General features: G+C 45.4%; 1 protein-coding gene across 1 annotated transcript; it reads left to right on the plus strand.

Moving 5' to 3' along the window:
• Nucleotides 1-6,376: 6,376 nt before the first annotated feature.
• On the plus strand, nt 6,377-12,318 carry LOC130370856 (elongation of very long chain fatty acids protein 6-like). The gene is made up of 4 exons (XM_056576365.1): nt 6,377-6,576; nt 7,100; nt 9,792-9,942; nt 11,837-12,318. The coding sequence occupies exons 1-4, from the start codon at nt 6,392-6,394 to the stop codon at nt 12,301-12,303; spliced, it is 804 nt and encodes a 267-aa protein (XP_056432340.1). The 5' UTR covers nt 6,377-6,391; the 3' UTR covers nt 12,304-12,318.
• The last annotated feature ends 5,249 nt before the right edge of the window (nt 12,319-17,567 follow it).

Raw genomic sequence — 17,567 nt, forward strand, 5'->3', positions numbered from 1 at the left:
GTGATGTATATGAATGAAACACGGTGGACGGTGCTGCTTCGGAAAAAAATGTGGCGTCCAGGCAAGTGATGACCCTTCTCTAGGTTGCGTATCCTACAGGTTCATGAAGATGGATGCAGCTTATCTCCCATTCTGTGATGCAGCGGGGGATATAATGTTTAAGTTTTGCCCAAGACATCGACTTCATTCCCCCCCTATAATCCCACACACCCCGCAAAACAGCAATGTGTTAAACCTAGATCAAATCGTCATCTCGAAAGTAGGCTATGGCTCAGAAAAGCAAACGGGGTTCAGTGTTATACCTACCAGAAAATGTGTTATATCTTTGCAGTTGTGCCCGCACGTTGCATAGCCAGTGTGGCGCCGGAGATGATGCTGTTACACCAGCCTCTGCTGCAGGCTGCACGCCGATGTTGCCACTGCAGTCCACATTTTTTTTCCCTTCTTCCGCGAGCCCACTTGAGCTCTTTTTTGGTATGCAAGGAACGATAACCCTCTGTTACGATGATCCAGATAAATGTGACGAGGGACGGTTGCAAAAGTAGTACGGTCCTGCAGCGGGGCGGCTTCTCACGATCACCGAGTTGGTACGTGAATGAAATATGCGGGAGAGCGCTTCAACTCCACCTGAACATGATTCCCAGCATACAGACATCACAACACTTGGGACACCACACACACACACACACACACACACACACACACACCACACACACACCACACACACACACACACACACACACACACACACACACACACACACACACACACACACACACACACACACACACACACACACACACACAACCTCAGTCATACTCACTCCCCCTCTCCCTCGTCCCTCTCCCTTTCTTACGGCAATGGGCATGCCCAGTCACTACAACATCTAATAATAATATTAGCAGTAACTAACAGGTAGCTATGCCTATTAGATCGCAGTAGGCTGATGATATTGTAGATCAAACGAGTCTGTTTTCTAACAGTGCTGCTTGGAAGGATGGCGATTGGTTGCATCTTACTATAAATACTCGGTTGCTTGATGTTTTGATAGGTAATACATTGTTGACAATCAAACATCCAACCTCTTTTTTTACTTTAATTTAGTGACAGGTAAGTTTGTGTCTATCGGCCTAGTCTACTCTCTCTCTCTCTCTCTCTCTCTCTCTCCTCTCTCTCTCTCTCTCTCTCTCTCTCTCTCTCTCTCTCTCTCTCTCTCTCTCTCTCTCTCTCTCTCTCTCTCTCTCTCTCTCTCACTCTCTCTCTCTCTCTCTCTCTCTCTCTCTCTCACACACACACACACACACACACGCGCATGCGCGCACGCACACACACACACACACACACACACACACACACACACACACACACACACACACACACACACACACACACACCACACACACACACACACCACACGCACAGATGGCCGCCCTCTATATTGCTTGCCTTTTTATAGGGAAAACTAGCGCATAGACGTTAGCCATCATTGATTAGCGCATAGGCCTACCTATGAATATTCTACTTTTTTTTTGTCTTATGATGCTTAGTTATCAACGAATCCTTGTGCTAGGTTTTTTTACGATTAGTTTTGGAGGTTACGAGCCACTAGGGGGGCAGTAACGCAGCATAAGTCATTCATTCGCCGCGGGACATTTATTGTTATAACTCTATTCTATTTACATTTTTTGTCAGGGTCACGCCTAATAATTAAATATGCGCATATCAAACACTAAACTATTTGAATTTTCATACCGTGCACTTTTAATCGGCTCGCCCTTTTTAAAAATCCTGAGAAACAGCGTGATATGTCTGTCCCAATCACTATTGTGTAATCTGTGCAGCGCCAATGTGCCCTACAAAGACACTCACAGATCAATCAGAAATGTGTGCCTATATGTGCTATTTGATTGTACACAGACACGAGTGCAAATGAGGTGGGGTTCAGGACAGGCCATGACATCATCTGTCACAATCAGGTGGTAGGGTCCAGATTTGTTCTCCGTGGAGGTCCAGGGTCCTATACTCGGTCGGCCCATACCTGGCTCCTCCTCTCCTGAGCCTGATGGAGGGAGAGAAGGAACTGAGTGGTCACTGTTGTCACGGTACACTATCGTGTGCCAAGTATAGGCTAGTGTTTAAAATATACACCTTATAAATTATTATCGTTTATTACATTCAGATAGCTTTGTCGAGCATGGACCAATGTTTTTCCTTGACTATATATATATATATATATATATATATATATATATTATAAACATTTACATAATAATTATTTATTTATTTTACACAAGTAATACTTTTTTCCTTGACTAGAAATGCTGAAAAGTAAAGTATAATTTTATGTCCCACTTGATATCAGATCTAAATCAAGAGTTGGAGGTCAGTTGGGACCTGGTGCTGTTTCTAGGACAAACAGATGGTTTTATGCGTGCGTGTGTGTGTGTGTGTGTGTGTGTGTGTGTGTGTGTGTGTGTGTGTGTGTGTGTGTGTGTGTGTGTGTGTGTGTGTGTGTGTGTGTGTGTGTGTGTGTGTGTGTGTGTGTGTGTGCGTGTGTGTGTGTGAACAAGACTATAGGTGTGAGCTGTTTTGTCCTCTCGGTATTTCACAGCCACACTTTTTGAAAAGCCTATTTTCTGACACCTCAACGTTTTGTCCACTAGATGGTGCTATTCTATTTTTGATTCATCGATTTGCATCAGTCCAACGTAAATCGGCTGAGGCAGACATTTTTTATAGTTTAGAAACGATGCCATGTTTTCCTGATTAAAAAACACTTTTACTCACGCCTCTTAAATATGAAGGCCAAATTAATGTTCAGCCCTCAGATGAATCGACGCTGTGACAAATAGCAAAAATACAAGACAAAGTTGAACGAGTATTGCGTGCATAAGTCATACAAGGACACCGTGGAGCTAATTTAACACATTGGCCGTATACTTCAGACTTAATACACGAGTCAATACACGAGGATAGAGCATGGGATGGTCAGAGCCCCACGCAATCCAGCGTCACATGGAAACTCCTCCCCCGCCGCCTCCATCACTCGGTGCGCGCGTCTCAACGCTGAGGAAGAGAATGAAAGTGCTCGCCCTCTGCCTCCCTAGCGTGCGATAGACTGACAGCAGGGAAGTGCAGCGCATCTTTTGATATCAGTTATTGGTCGATATTAGTCGTGTTAGCCAGCCTTGCCAATAGGGAAAGGCCACAGATCCAAATTCGTGCAAAGCAGCCTCACAAACAGAGGTTCGGCGGCTTGTTGGCGTTATTTTATCACCAGCAAATCGTTGGAGAGCGCAGGGCCCGAGTTTGGCGGAAGAGACACTGACATCGTTATGAAAATGAACGAGTCTGCGAGCGGCTCTCCGCTAGAAGAGTACGATTTTGAAAGGCGTTTCGATGAAAGAGAAGCATTGGAATGGATGCAGGAAACTGGTGAGTCGGATCTGTGATGGAACTATTTTATTGCCGTAGCCGGCAAATAGATAGCCCTGGGCAGACTGGTCCTGTCAGAGCTGTGCGCCATGCGTGAGCGTTTATCGGCGCGACAGGGCTATTACACCCGCCCCCATCTCGTTTATTAATGTTAGTGTTACGTGTTCATAATCATTTAAGTTGTAACATTGTTATTTATTGCTTCTACTCGTGCCCTTGAGGATGCATGGTACGACTAAATTAACTTCATCCTCACAGCTCATCATTAACTAACGAAAATAGCCTACGAATCCACACTGCTACTTATCACCTTTGCAGGCCATATCATTGATCACTTTAGTGTTCGCCTTTAAAGTGTTGACCCTAGGCTGTATTTGTAATTGTAGCTGTAGGCTTATTGTTTCCCCAACTAGTATATGGCAGTGTGTGTGTGTGTGTGTGTGTGTGTGTGTGTGTGTGTGTGTGTGTGTGTGTGTGTGTGTGTGTGTGTGTGTCTGTGTCTGTGTCTGTGTCTGTGTGAGAGAGAAAGAAATAGAGACGTGTTTATGTGTAAACCTGACTCTCTAACCCACAAGACTGACAAGCAAAACTGCAGACACTGCTTGCCGGTATTTGACACAATTGCATCCTTGGCATTGATGAATAGATCTGCTTCAGCACTGCTTCTCCTGATTAGCCAAATCTATATAATGCTCTTTGCAAAGGCACACACAATCTTGCAAGTGAGTCATTTTTCAAGCCAATGGTTAAACATTTTTAACAACAGCATGAGAAATCATCATAAGCAATCAGATGATAAATAACATGTTTGTACCTCTACGGAGTAGTAACCTTTCACAGCTTTATCACCTGCCACTGTTTATCTTCTTTCCCCAGTATTATTTGGCTAAGAAAAGCCCACACAATGCTATCACTTTCCTTTCTGTGTACATTACAGGCCTATGGCAACCAACGAAAAGGACCATACAACTAATTAAACAACCAAGCAACAGCACACCACGGTTGACATAATAGGAGGAGCCCCTCTAGAATCATCCCTTCAGGAATTCATAATTGATAATGTACAGAAACTGGATAGATGTACAGCCTGCTCTTTTGCTAGCACTGTCTGGGGCCATTTGTCCACTGCTCCCTCTCCCACTCCCTCCCTCGCACTCTCCCTCTCGCTCTCTATGTCTTTGTTTTATTTATTTGTGAACGATGGGGCAAGGGAGAGACAGCGCTATTTAGCACGACCCAGTTAGCATGATGTTTGATTGAATTGGCCTTTAATGTGGTTTGTGGACCATATTAATGGCCCCTGACCTGATCCTTAATACAGAGACGTTGCAGGGTATCAGATTAAACAAGTAATGGCAGGCGCCACAAGGTTCAGGCCCTACAACAGCATGTCCTGTTGAGCCTGAACTGGGTCAAGCTGCAAGATGTACATCTATTGAGATTAATACGAATTCTGCACATCTGGATTAGTCCAATAGTGGACCAAACTTCCCCACATAATATGTAGGAGCACATGAACAGGGATACAGTACACACACACACAAACACACACACACACACACACACACACACACACACACACACACACACACACACACACACACACACACACACACACACACACACACACACACACACACACACACACTGACATAGCCCCTGCAGACAGTAAACAAACAAACACACAATCATTAATTATTACAAAAAAAAAATCCCTGGCAAAAAAGCCATGGCGTTGAACTTTATGTTCCGTGAACCCTCCTGGCTAGCCTGGGAGTATGCCTCCCAATCATTGCATCATCGTGTCTAGGGTGAGTCTGTCTCCTAATGGCCTAACTTGACCAGCTCAGCTTTCTGAGTGGCTAAGCAGCAGTAGGCCAGACTTGGTGATCCTCCATGACAAATACTAAAAAATGGGTTATGGGGATCTTGCAACACAGTAAAGTTCAGTACATCCTGGGTTGAACTCGATGCGTCATGATGAAGCAATCACAATTCCCCTATGCTATAAATATAAAATAATTATTGAGTAGTTTGAATACAGAGTATAACTTGTATTAGTGTAGCTGTTATTGTTCTAACTATATTATTAATTATTATATATTTTAGAAAAATATATACATACAGTATATGTACCATACCGCCAGAAAGAGTTTAAATTGTACAAAGGTGTCTCAATGCAATGCTCGGAGGCGCATGCATGCTCTTGTTTGTCGTGTTTGATCATATAGGTAGGGGCCTCGTCTGCACTCTCCAGTTGTGCAACTGCCCTAGGCCCCGATCACACAGAACAGGTTGGAAAAGCTATTCTGTAGTTATGAATGGGATCCATGCATTTTCACTTTCGTATTGCTGAGCGCCATGTGTTTGTTGAGGGGCGCCCTTGACTCCCCAAGCTGCACACATCTTCAACCCCAGATCAATCCACCCAATGTGATCTGATATAGGTTTAGGTGTAGATGTTCCATTGCTGTTGCTGGTCCCTTATCTGCGTCTTTCGGCCTCAAGCAAAAGGCAGTGCAGGGATGGTCACGTTTTACAGCCTGCAAAGTTATCCCTGTGAAAGTCAGCGTATCTAACAGTGTTGCATAGAAACCAACGGCATTACGTGGATTCACTATCTGATTTATTACGTCTTATTAACAGCTATTTATTAAGAATGTGTAATACCAAGTGGACCTGAGCACCTGAAGTCTATACAAATCTCCCTAGTGTTTCTGTACATTCCCCCTAGCTACACCCGCTTGGTGCATTGCCATAACGTGATACATAGGTCCGATATGACCTCCTGACCTTCAGCCGCAAGGAATGTTTCCTGGGTATATCCCTGCATTCCTCACACCTCACACTGAATAGGCAACACCTACTCTTTTTACTATACCTGAGACGGTAGACCGGGGGGCTGTCTGACTACTATTCTATTATTTTCTATTCCATGTGCTGGTCGCATGGCACAATGCTCTCTCCTTTGCTCATGACAATTGTGTGGTTGTGTTTTGTCGTCTCCAGGAGCAAGTCTTTCATGTTCTGCGGCCTGTATGCTGCACTCATATTCGGAGGCCAGCACTTCATGAGAGAGCGGCCCAAACTCAACCTCCGCAAGCCCCTGGTGCTCTGGTCGCTGAGCCTGGCCATCTTCAGGTGAGCCGGGGCCACAGAGAAGGAACAGCTGCTGCTACGTTTCCAAATACCCCAAATACAAAAAAATTACATTGCATGCAAAAACATATGGAATCTGACCATGTGTTCTTCAGGTTTGTGCTGTAGCTCTCTCTTAGAACATGATTGTTGTGGCTTTTGTGTAGGCTTGAATGCAACTTGACCGCTAGATATGTGGGATCAGACACCTGAGCTGTCGCATGCAAAGCATTCTGAAAAAGGCAACCTTTGTTTAACATAAAGAGAGAGGAGAGTTCTTTATTGCCGTTGTACCTTCAAACATGACAACAACAAAAAACGACTTGGGATGACAAACTTAACAACTGAAGGGCCAAAATAAGACGAGGCAATTAAACGATTGTCAACAGTCATAAGGGCTCATAACTAGTATACTTGTGAGAATGTCTTTGCACAGTCAAAGCCAGAAATCAGTCTGCATTCTGATCATGTGTTATGTGTTATGTACACAGACACGGCGAGATGCTGTGTTCTCCAACATAATAAGCGTCTGTAGTATTCAGGGTGGGGTTGGAGGGTTGCCACTACAGTTGAAGTCCATTGTTGTGTTTGTGTTTTATGTATACTATTTACTGTCTTAACTGTTGTTATACAATGCAACACAATGTATCCCCTTAAAACAATAGGTGTGTTTGTGTGTGTGTGTGTGTGTGTGTGTGTGTGTGTGTGTGTGTGTGTGTGTGTGTGTGTGTGTGTGTGTGGTGTGTGTGTGTGTGTGTGTGTGTGTGTGTGTGCCTGTGCGTGTGTGTGTGTGTGTCTACCGATTGCTCCAACCAAGGATGCAAGCGTTAACGCTTTCTAGATGCTTCCATTTTGGGAGGTTACAAGACAATTACAGCAAGCATGCTTTAAAATGGCCGAGATAAAACTTCTTTGCCTGGTGGCATTATGTAAGATGTTGCAATATATGTCAATTAATACTGCAGATTTAAGTAGTAGTTTTGTTGAGTGGCTTAACACACAAGATCCTCTTCTCGACACAGGATGGAGTTAAGCGCAATTAGTGCAGTGAAATCAAACGGCCAACCTTTATATGGTGGCCATTAGCTGCTACAAGCTAGATTAAAGTCATAACGTAACTACTGATCCAATATATCTGTATCACATTATGATGCAGCATAGATTTCAGTCATAATGTAATTACTGATACAATCTATTTGTATCAGTTTACGATGCCACATAGATTAAAGTCATACCGTAGTTAATTATATAATCCATCTGTTTCACTTAATGATGCCATATTTACAATATAAATATATATATAGATATATATATTATAATTCCTATAATATACTAATACAGTAAGTAGTACGCTGCTTATGTGAACAATCGAGATAACACAATATCAGAGAAAGCTATTGCTGCTACCTCTGAGACTTCTTATCGTCACTACAGACAGGGCTTATTGCCTGAGAACCCCAATTCCACATCAATACAGCTGCATAACACACTGGTGGCCTGGTGCAGAGACTGATGTTTTCACAGCACACACATTTCCTTCATAGTGTTTCCCGCCTTCAAACCCTCTGAGCCTGCGGTTTCTCTCTCATCTCTCTCTCTCATCCTCCTCATCCTACTCTCTCATCCTCTCTCTCTACTCTCTCTCTCGTCCCTCTCCCTCTCCCGCTCCCTCTCCCTCTCTCCTCGGGCCCTCTTCCCCATCTCCCTCTCCCTCTCTCTCCTCTCCTCTCATCTCTTCCTCCTCTCTATCTCTCGTCTCTCATCTCCTCTCTCTCTCCGTCCTCTTTCCTCTTCCTCGTCTCTCTCTCTCTCTCTCTCTCTCTCTCTCTTTTTTTCTCTCTCTCTCTCTCTCTCTCTCTTTGTCTGTACGCTGATATTTGAGTACTATCTGTACAAAGGCGTTGGAGCCGATATGCCAAAGACGGTTGAAATTCAGCCATTGTAAATTGTTGCTTGAGTTCTCCTTCTGACCTAGCAATCCATTTTGTAGCGTCTGTTGTTGCCACGGTCAGCATACACTTCTATACGATCCCTATTGTTCATAGAGTGAAGAGATGGCATTATGTAACCAAAATAAATATGACTGTGTGCTTTTGTTTTTTCCCAATATAAATCAACTTGCAAAAATCGTACTGTTGTGCCCAATATGCTGTCCAAAGGGGGTAAGGTTACCGACATGATACTTACCTCCTGTAATGGGACTGGGTGCACATACAGTATGCATGAACATGTCGCGGAGGCTTAACGATGGAGCGTGGTGTGGCCATTGGGTTTGTACGTCGATTGAAAGAGATACGCAATGGGAGGGTGGCATGGGAAGAACAGAGAAGTACTGTGCATTGTTCTCCAAGTTCGTCTTTGAAACGCTTAGGTCCGACAATACTGGAACCTTTGTATCTCTGCACACTGGGAAATCTGTCTGTGATTGCACTGAACTCATCCTGCAGCATCTCTGAATGCAAAACTAGCCAAACATTGCGTGTATTTGCATGTTATCTGTTTTGTATGCTGCAGACTGATTGTATATCAGTTTAGTTTAGTGGAAGTGTGTAGGAAATGCAAATGCAACTCTTACTGTTGAGGAAGGTGCAACACTTTAACAAAGTAATGCAAAAGTCGAGTTGGTCTGCAGAACACCTGCTTTTCCATCTTCAGTAAACAGTTTCTATAGCCTCTCTCTGTGATTCCTGCGATCAGCTCCAAGATTGCCTCAACATAAGCCAACTTCTATACTTTTATTTTTTCATTGTCTTAAGCAGAACTTTGTTTGCCTTGTATTGGTTGCAAACCTTTCCCCCAGTCATCCATTAACCTACCATCCCTTATCATCCCTTATAAGGATCCCCCAGTTCCCCTCCTCATCCCTCGCTTTATCAATTCCTTTCACAACCTTGTGTACACTGAATATAAGTACATACTGGGGGCAATAAAAAAAATATATCTGGGTCAAGGGGTATGTGAAACTTTGGTGAGGGGCTGTTTGGAAAATGAATTGCTAACATGCAATGTTTGTATGCGTGGCATGTGTGTGTGTGCGTTTGCACTTGTGTGTGTGTGTGTGTGTGTTTGTGTGTGTGTGTGTGTGTGTGTGTTGTGTGTGTGTGTGTGTGTGTGTGTGTGTGGTGTGTGTGTGTGGTGTGTGTGTGTGTGTGTGTGTGTGTGTGTGTGTGTGTGTGTGTGTGTGTGTGTGGTGTGTGTTTTACCTTTGACTCCACTAGCATCACGGGGCAGTGCGGACCGGTTGGTACATGATGTACGTGCTCACCACAAGTGGATTCAAGCAGTCGGTGTGTGACACCAGCTTCTACAGCGCACCCGTCTCCAAGTTCTGGGCCTACGCCTTCGTCCTGAGCAAGGCCCCTGAGCTGGGTAAGGCGTCCTCCCTTCCCTCCCCTCCGGTCGGCCCTGCTGTCCGCTAGACTGAGAGATTCACAGGAGGGTACCAGGAAGGGAAAACCCATCAGGAAGGGGAAAGGGATGCGATGGCACCACACAGTGACCAAGGTTAGACAGGGCTACGTTGATGAGGTAACGGTCTCTTGGGTCCATCTTCTGTGTGGACCATGGAAAAATTCTGAAAATACATTTTATTATTATTATTCAGATTCAGATTCAGATTCAGATTCCTTATTAGCCCCGAGGAGCAATTTGGTTTACAGCCGCAAGAAAAACCCTGAAGTTTTACAGTTTTATTATTTATAAAGGGGATCAAGCAACATAATTGGCAAGAAGAAATAACGATGATCGAAGTAAAACCAAAAAAATTACGTTAAACGCCGTTTTCAGACTCAATTCATTAGTTTGAAAAGTTACTTATTGGGAGAGCCGGGGGGGGTTAGGAGAGATATAAGTTATTCTCAGACACCATGGTTGCTGGACCGTGATGTCACGTGGAGCTACTGATCACACACACCGCACAGCCACCGGCACTTAACCTGAGTAAGGTAGAAGGCCCAGCCAGACGCACGGAGCGCGATAACCTTGGCTGGGCGGGTTGATTTCACACACACACACACACACACACACACACACACACCACACACACACACACACACACACACACACACACACACACACCACACACACACACACACACACACACACACACACACACACACACACACACACACACACACACCACACACACACACACACCACACACACACAACACACACACACACACACACACACACACACATCTCTCCAAGAGCACTCTCTAGTGCATTTACATTGCATCACATACAGGGTATTGATCAGCAGCAAGCCCCCGTGCCCTCCCAGCCTGAGGAGTTCTGTGTACAGCCTGTTGCCTTTATTAGCATTGGGGTGGGGGTGTATGCTGCTGGATTGGTGGTGGGCGAGGGATGAGGCGTTATTTAATACAGTGTTTAATATTTAATTAGCCCAGCATTGATACCCATGTTCTTCAAGTGAAGGACTCCGGATCAATTTACCATAATCCCTGCAAGATGGGTCCGTTGTGTGTGTGTGAGTGGTGTGTGTGTGTGTGTGTGTGTGTGTGTGTGTGTGTGTGTGTGTGTGTGTGTGTGTGTGTGTGTGTGTGTGTGTGTGTGTGTCTGTGTGTCTGTGTGTGTGTGCAAGTATATGTGTGTGGATCTGTGTGCACCCTTAAGGTGCAGTCACCTGAGACGCGGTTGGATCCGGTGCTATGGTCTCACCTACTAATCAGATAGGACTTAAAACATTCTGGCTTTTGGACTGTACCGCAAATCAATATATTGGTTACGTCATGTGGCTCCAGGTCAAAGTTGATATTATTTCAGCTTTGACCCGCTGCTCCGCATGATGTCACGCGCATGGCCCCTCCCCTCCTGTTCAACTTCCGCACAGCTTTCCCCATTGGCTAACACGCCTTGAAGGTCCCGCCTCTTTCGCCATGTGACAGATGCGTTCGGGTCTCACCCCTCACCCTTCACCCCTGCTCCTCCTCTCTCTCCACGCTGACAAGGTGGTCCTGTCTCACCCCCTCTCCCCTCCCCCTCCTCTCTCTCCAGCTGACAGGGCGTTCACCCCCCCCCCCCCCCCCAGACATCACGCGTTCACCGTCCCTAACTCCTCCCCCCTCCTCTCTCCCCCTGCATCACAGTGTTCACGTCCTCACCCCTCCTCCCCCTCCTCTCTCCCCCTGGCGCCACAGTGTTCACGTCTCACCCCTCCTCGCCCCCTCCCCTCTCCCCCTGGTATCACAGAGTTCACGTCTCACCCCTCCTCTCTCCCCCCCCCCCCCCCCTCCCCCGCCCAGGTGACACGGTGTTCATCGTGCTCCGCAAGCAGCGCCTCATCTTCCTCCACTGGTACCACCACATCACGGTGCTGCTCTACTCCTGGTACTCCTACAAGGACCAGGTGGCCGGCGGCGGCTGGTTCATGACCATGAACTACGGCGTGCACTCGCTCATGTACACCTACTATGCCGCCCGGGCGGCCGGCCTGCGCGTGCCGCGACCCCTGGCCATCCTCATCACCACCACGCAGATCCTGCAGATGGCCATGGGCCTGGCCGTGCTGGGGCTGGTGTACCGCTGGATGCACGAGGTGCGCTGCCCCACCCAGGTGGACAACGTGGCCTGGGGCTCACTCATGTACCTCAGCTACCTGGTGCTCTTCGCCTCCTTCTTCTACAACAGCTACCTCAGGGGCAGCGCCGCCGCCGCCGCCGCCGCCGCCGCCGCCGCCGCGGGCGAGAAGAAGGGGATCAAGGCCGAGTAAGGAGCAAGGGGGGCAAGCCGGGGTTGCCCCGTGTGGGGAGCGTCGGGTTGGGGGTTGGGCCGGCGGGGAGGGGAGACTCTGTATTTTACATGGTCAGTCGTTTAAGAGGTGTGCCATAAACGGGTCGGGGGGAGGGGGTGGGGGAATCGTGACCTACAGTGTTGTGCCATGAGTGTGTGTGAGTCACAACTACTTTGCTGGTTGCGGGTCCACGTCTTAATTGTGTATGGTCGTTTTCACTTTCTTTTCTTTTCTTTTTTTTAATACTTGACCAATTGAAAGCCCCCTGATAGGGTACGCTTGAGCTTTTAGGAGGATTTCAACCCGTGTTGCGGAAGTCGGCGCTCGTTATTATGATAGCAACCTGTGGACCAGGGAACTGTTTCAAGGTGGGGCACAGCTGTAACAGGTCCCCCCCCCCCCCCCCCCCCCCCCCCCCGAAGCGACAAAAGTACCGAAACGATAAGGGAAGCTAATATACGAGGAACATGTTTGTGTATGACTATACATGGTACTGACACATAACGGTAATTGTTCTTCTCCGACACTAGAGTGTAGGAGCCTTGCGGGCAAAGCGGTTTCATAGGCCCTTAACTATAACCTCCGTCCGATCCTTTTAGTGTTTTTGACTATAAAAGACATTCCATCACAGTAGCTGGTGTGTACGAGAAATCTCTGAGTTACTGAAAAACTTGCTGAGAATGTCATTCCAATCGGACACTTCTGTGAAAGCACTGTAATGACAAGGTGATCCGAAAGAGGTCGAATGAGGGAACCTTGTTTCTTTACTGTTGTCATTTCAGACATTGCAACGCTTGATAGATGCTTAAAATATCATCCACCAAATGAGTGACACTATTTAGTGATACTTTTTTTTAAAGAAAATTGAATTGGAAAAAGGGATTTGAAACTTGCTGATAGACATTGATTAGGGTTTCGGTAAATGGCATTATGACAAGATAGTGAACATGACAACAATAGTTTGCATTCTGCATGCTATTAGGCTTAAAGCCCATGCTGTTAAGCTAGTAAGCAACTGATCTGAATGCTCTGATCCTTAAATGATGGCATTCACAGAGAGGGGCCCCATCTTAAAATGGCACTTGAGTCCTCCTGGGCTGAAATGCTCTGAAATACAGAGCAAGGAGAAGCACCGGTTTTGGTGCTTCTCTTTAGACACATGTGTCAAACATGTGAGATACGTAGAAATGTTCAATCAGCAATGCACTTATGTTCTGTATCAATACTATATATATGTAAAGTTAATTGAATGGATTCAGATTGGCACTAGGTGTAATGAAACTCTTCAGTCTGCTCAGAGCCGGCCTGGCGAATGACCGAGATGGCGTTGACGTCGTCCCTTACCATGACACGTGGTCAGGGAAGCACCATAAATACTGAACTCCCGCTCACCTTTGTACTATTTTCGATCTGTTGTGAATTGTGAAATGTTTACCTTTCTCTGGACCATGAGGACAGACACCTGCGTAGTCCTTCATTTACAACCTTCCACCTCGCCCCGCCTCCCCGAACACGTGTTCACGTCCTTGTTCCCCCGAACGCCGCGACTCATGTGAACTTTGGAAATCACGTAGGTGTCATCGACATGTGTCGGCCCTGTGAATGGGGAGACCAAGACGACCTGGCCGTTATGTACAGCCCCGCATAGCGCCGCGCCCGTCACATCTCTACACCTTTGGCCTTCTTTGTCATATGCATGATCCTTCTTGGTCGCGCTTTAACAAGGGACTAAGAGGAGTTTATTGTTTTTGCTAAGTAAATTAGAGTCACATATTCCCTGAATCATATCTGCGTTTTACGTGATTATGTGTTGACTCATGGCAAATAAGTGAAAACCCACGGTTTAACCACATCGTAGTGCTAGTAGCTGCCGGTCTTTATTCATGTATTTAGTTTTTAATTTTGGCTTTAATGCTGTGAGTAACTAAGTTTTCAGGGCGGGGAAAAGCCATTTGTCCTTGGTTTGAAATGATTCTTGGCAATGTCTTTAACTCTCGACTTATATTGCATTACGCAAATTAACAACATCCTCTAAGGGCCTTTAAAAACCACATAACCCAAAAATAAGCACTCAATGGTTTTGTACATGTTTGTAATAAACATGGTCCAATACAAAACGGTGACATGGAAACATTAACTGAAAAGGCATGCTTTTATTTGAATAACTCTGTAGTTTCTGTACTCGACCGGTTACTAAACAGAGAAGGACCAGTGCTGGGCGTCGTTAATGGAAAAGAGCAACTGGAATGAACAAAAATTAACTCAATTGTAAATAATATCTATCTTAGTTTCTTAAGGTGTGCTCTCTCATCAGTTTCAAGGTCCCGGTAAACGCAAGTTTAAAAAAAAAAAAAAGAGTGCTTTGCTTATCCTCCTACCATATTTTGTCTTCTCTCTTTCCGGCAAATCCTCCCATCCTCCAATCGATATCTCCAGCAAGCATGTCCACTGATGAACTGCTTTCTACACCGTTCTCGCCTCCTGAAAATAGATACACGGCACCAAGTTTGAAACGCGTGCAGAATAGAGTCCGCCGTAGCCTGTAGCCTTCTACAATCCTCTCACCCAAATGTGGCGGCCCGTGTGTGGAGTACGTTTTACGGATCGTCTTGCACACACTAGGCAATACGGCCTCTGCACTATCGGCTGATCTTGTGCTGCCTGGCACAACTCTTAGGCGTGTAATTACCTGCAGAGAATTAAGAAGCGAAAAAACTGACGTTATCAAGCGTACCAGGTTGCACCGGACCTGAAGGCTCTAAGACTATGTGGCACAGTCAGCCCACATTTCCTCCCCAACACGTGAAGAAAAGATAGCAAATAGTTTTGTTAATTTCACTTTGATTCAGTTTTAACGCTCAAAGTGTTGAAAACATGGAGACAGAGAGTACAATGACAAGGCCAATATGATTTCAACAATGAATGCATTATTAAGCTAAGATAAAACCGGTGGTGTCAGATTTACACGACGATTAACCACCACAAGCGGACGCTAAGGCAGCGTATATGCTTTTCCCGCTGTTGAACTTGTCCGAAGCAGGAAGGCGTTCCAGCTAGCCTGGAGATGGGGCGCTTGTAGTTACTCCAGGATCCGAGGAGTTTATGTGGACTGACAGCTTCTCTTTCAGCGTTGTCTGCCTGTCTCTTTTTTATATCGAGAGCGGAAAACTCAAGCAGGGGTTCACAGGTAGCTACTTTACCCGTAGCTTCATATATTTTTGTTTTTTTTGGGAGGGATTTTTTTTTCTGATGTGTCGCCCCTATATTTTGCTCAGTATCAGTGACATTCGCTAGTTTAGTTTATTAAATGCCTATTAACTTGTCAATTGCAATGCAATGTCTCTTATGCCTTCATAGACAATGGGGTCGTCATTTTAAACTGTTGGTAGCAATGCAGCCTTGCTTGAACATCTGTGAATATTTCAAATGGTATTGATAAGTTACGATTTGATTAAAATTGCCAAACTATATAGGTGTTGCTGTTTATCAGCAGCTAGGCTTACTAACTGTAACTATAAGTTTAACTTCACCCATAGGTAATGGCTCATTCAATATTGAAAATGTCCAATATGGGAACACAAACCTTTGAGTGAGGTTAAACTCTTGGTTCAACACAAATGTTCATTCTTTCACACAACCACAAATAAGGGAAAATCGGTTTCAAGGGCTTTGATGTTTAAATGTCATAACTGAATGTTGTGATTTGCAAAAGAAATAAAATACAAGACTAATGTTTTGTGCTTGGTTCTTCAATTAAGTGTCTTTGTTTCAGTGTCGTTGATCGACAGCCAATGGAGATAGTAATCAGTGTGAACCTGTTGTGAACCAGGTATCAACTGGGTTTCAAACCCTGCTTTAGGCTGCTGATGGTCTTTTGACGGCTGGCTTGGGAGTATTTAACCTAGGCGTTTAGGATGGTGTGTTGCGGACCTTGTGTACACCGAATAACCCGATCATGACACCTGACAATAAAAAGACTGAATGACCTCAGTTGTAAGGCTTGTTTAGAGAGTGTATGGATGCCTTGGGGATGCGTTATAATCCAAAGTTTGGTCTGTCTGAAGTTTGGAACTTCATGAAGTAGCCCTATTACAAATCTATGAACAATGAAAAAGCAACAGGTTTATTTAATAGTATAGTTCTTAAGTTCTTTAATTGGCTAGGACATAGAGGCAACAGAGAGCAGTAAGAGCACCACCAAGGCCTAATGTAATAATACAATTAAAGCAACGCGGTCATGTGTCGCCACCATCGCGGCCATAACAGTACAACGAAGAACGTTCAAGTTGAACGAGACAAACGCGTACTTCCCAATTTGTGCTAGACGACGTGGCAGTGACGTCACCGTCACGTAACGGGAGAATAGTGGAAAGCCCTGTCATATATTTTTTCTCCGCCAAACTGCCTCCACTCCTATTGATTGCCCCAGACTGTGGTGGAGCCGCGAGAGAAGCTGGCCGCGGGCGCCCGAGATGCACACGCGCCCATGCCACGGAAGAGCCGATCAACCCCTCTCTCTCGCCTCTCCCTTGAGATCCGAAACGAGATCGTTGCTAGGATAGACCAGAAAGAAACACATATGCCACACTGCCGACAATTTTGGTTGGGGAAACCCCTTTTCCAGGAATAAGACCAGTCAAGTACTAACGTAGCTTCCCTTCACATCACTTTAAACGGATTTAAAACGCAGTATAATCTACAACGTGTAAGTATCAGTGACATGTTTTTTGTATCTACTTTCTTCCTTTTGTCCAAACACGCACATGCACGCGCTATATTTTGTTACGTTTGAACGCATAAAATATGCAATTCAGTTTTGGGTTAAAATTAACCTCATTCCCAAGGCGTTCTCATTCCACGACGGACCGCCTAGAAAAAGCTGTCCAAATTAGCGTTATTGCGTGAGAGGGAGAGAGAGGGCGGGAGTTAGAAGATATAGAGAGAGTGACTACTACCGATTTAGGGAGTATCCCTTTCCGTCACATTTTTCGGATATTGCTTGGTCCAAATTTCTTCAATACTCCATAGATATTCTCCTTGTTTTATTGCTATTCTGTGTGTTCTTGGTTCATTCAAGATCCAATGACTGTAAATTGGAGTACAGTGACCGGAATTGCGTTACAGGTAGACCGGGTAACGCTTCAATTCGGATCCTCTCAGCCAAACATAGTTTAGTGTGGAGGAGCATGGACTTCATTGCGGGATGTCCTCTCGGGCATCTTCTACGTCAAGGAGTCAAAACA

Source organism: Gadus chalcogrammus, chromosome 18 (genome assembly GCF_026213295.1).
Source record: "Gadus chalcogrammus isolate NIFS_2021 chromosome 18, NIFS_Gcha_1.0, whole genome shotgun sequence".
NCBI lineage: Eukaryota > Metazoa > Chordata > Actinopteri > Gadiformes > Gadidae > Gadus > Gadus chalcogrammus.

Coding starts and splice junctions, on each gene's coding strand:
- LOC130370856 (XM_056576365.1), top strand. CDS start 6,392: ATGCTCTCTCCTTTGCTCATGACAATTGTGTGGTTGTGTTTTGTCGTC. Junction 9,943..11,836: donor GAGCAAGGCCCCTGAGCTGG/GTAAGGCGTCCT, acceptor TCCCCCGCCCAG/GTGACACGGTGTTCATCGTG.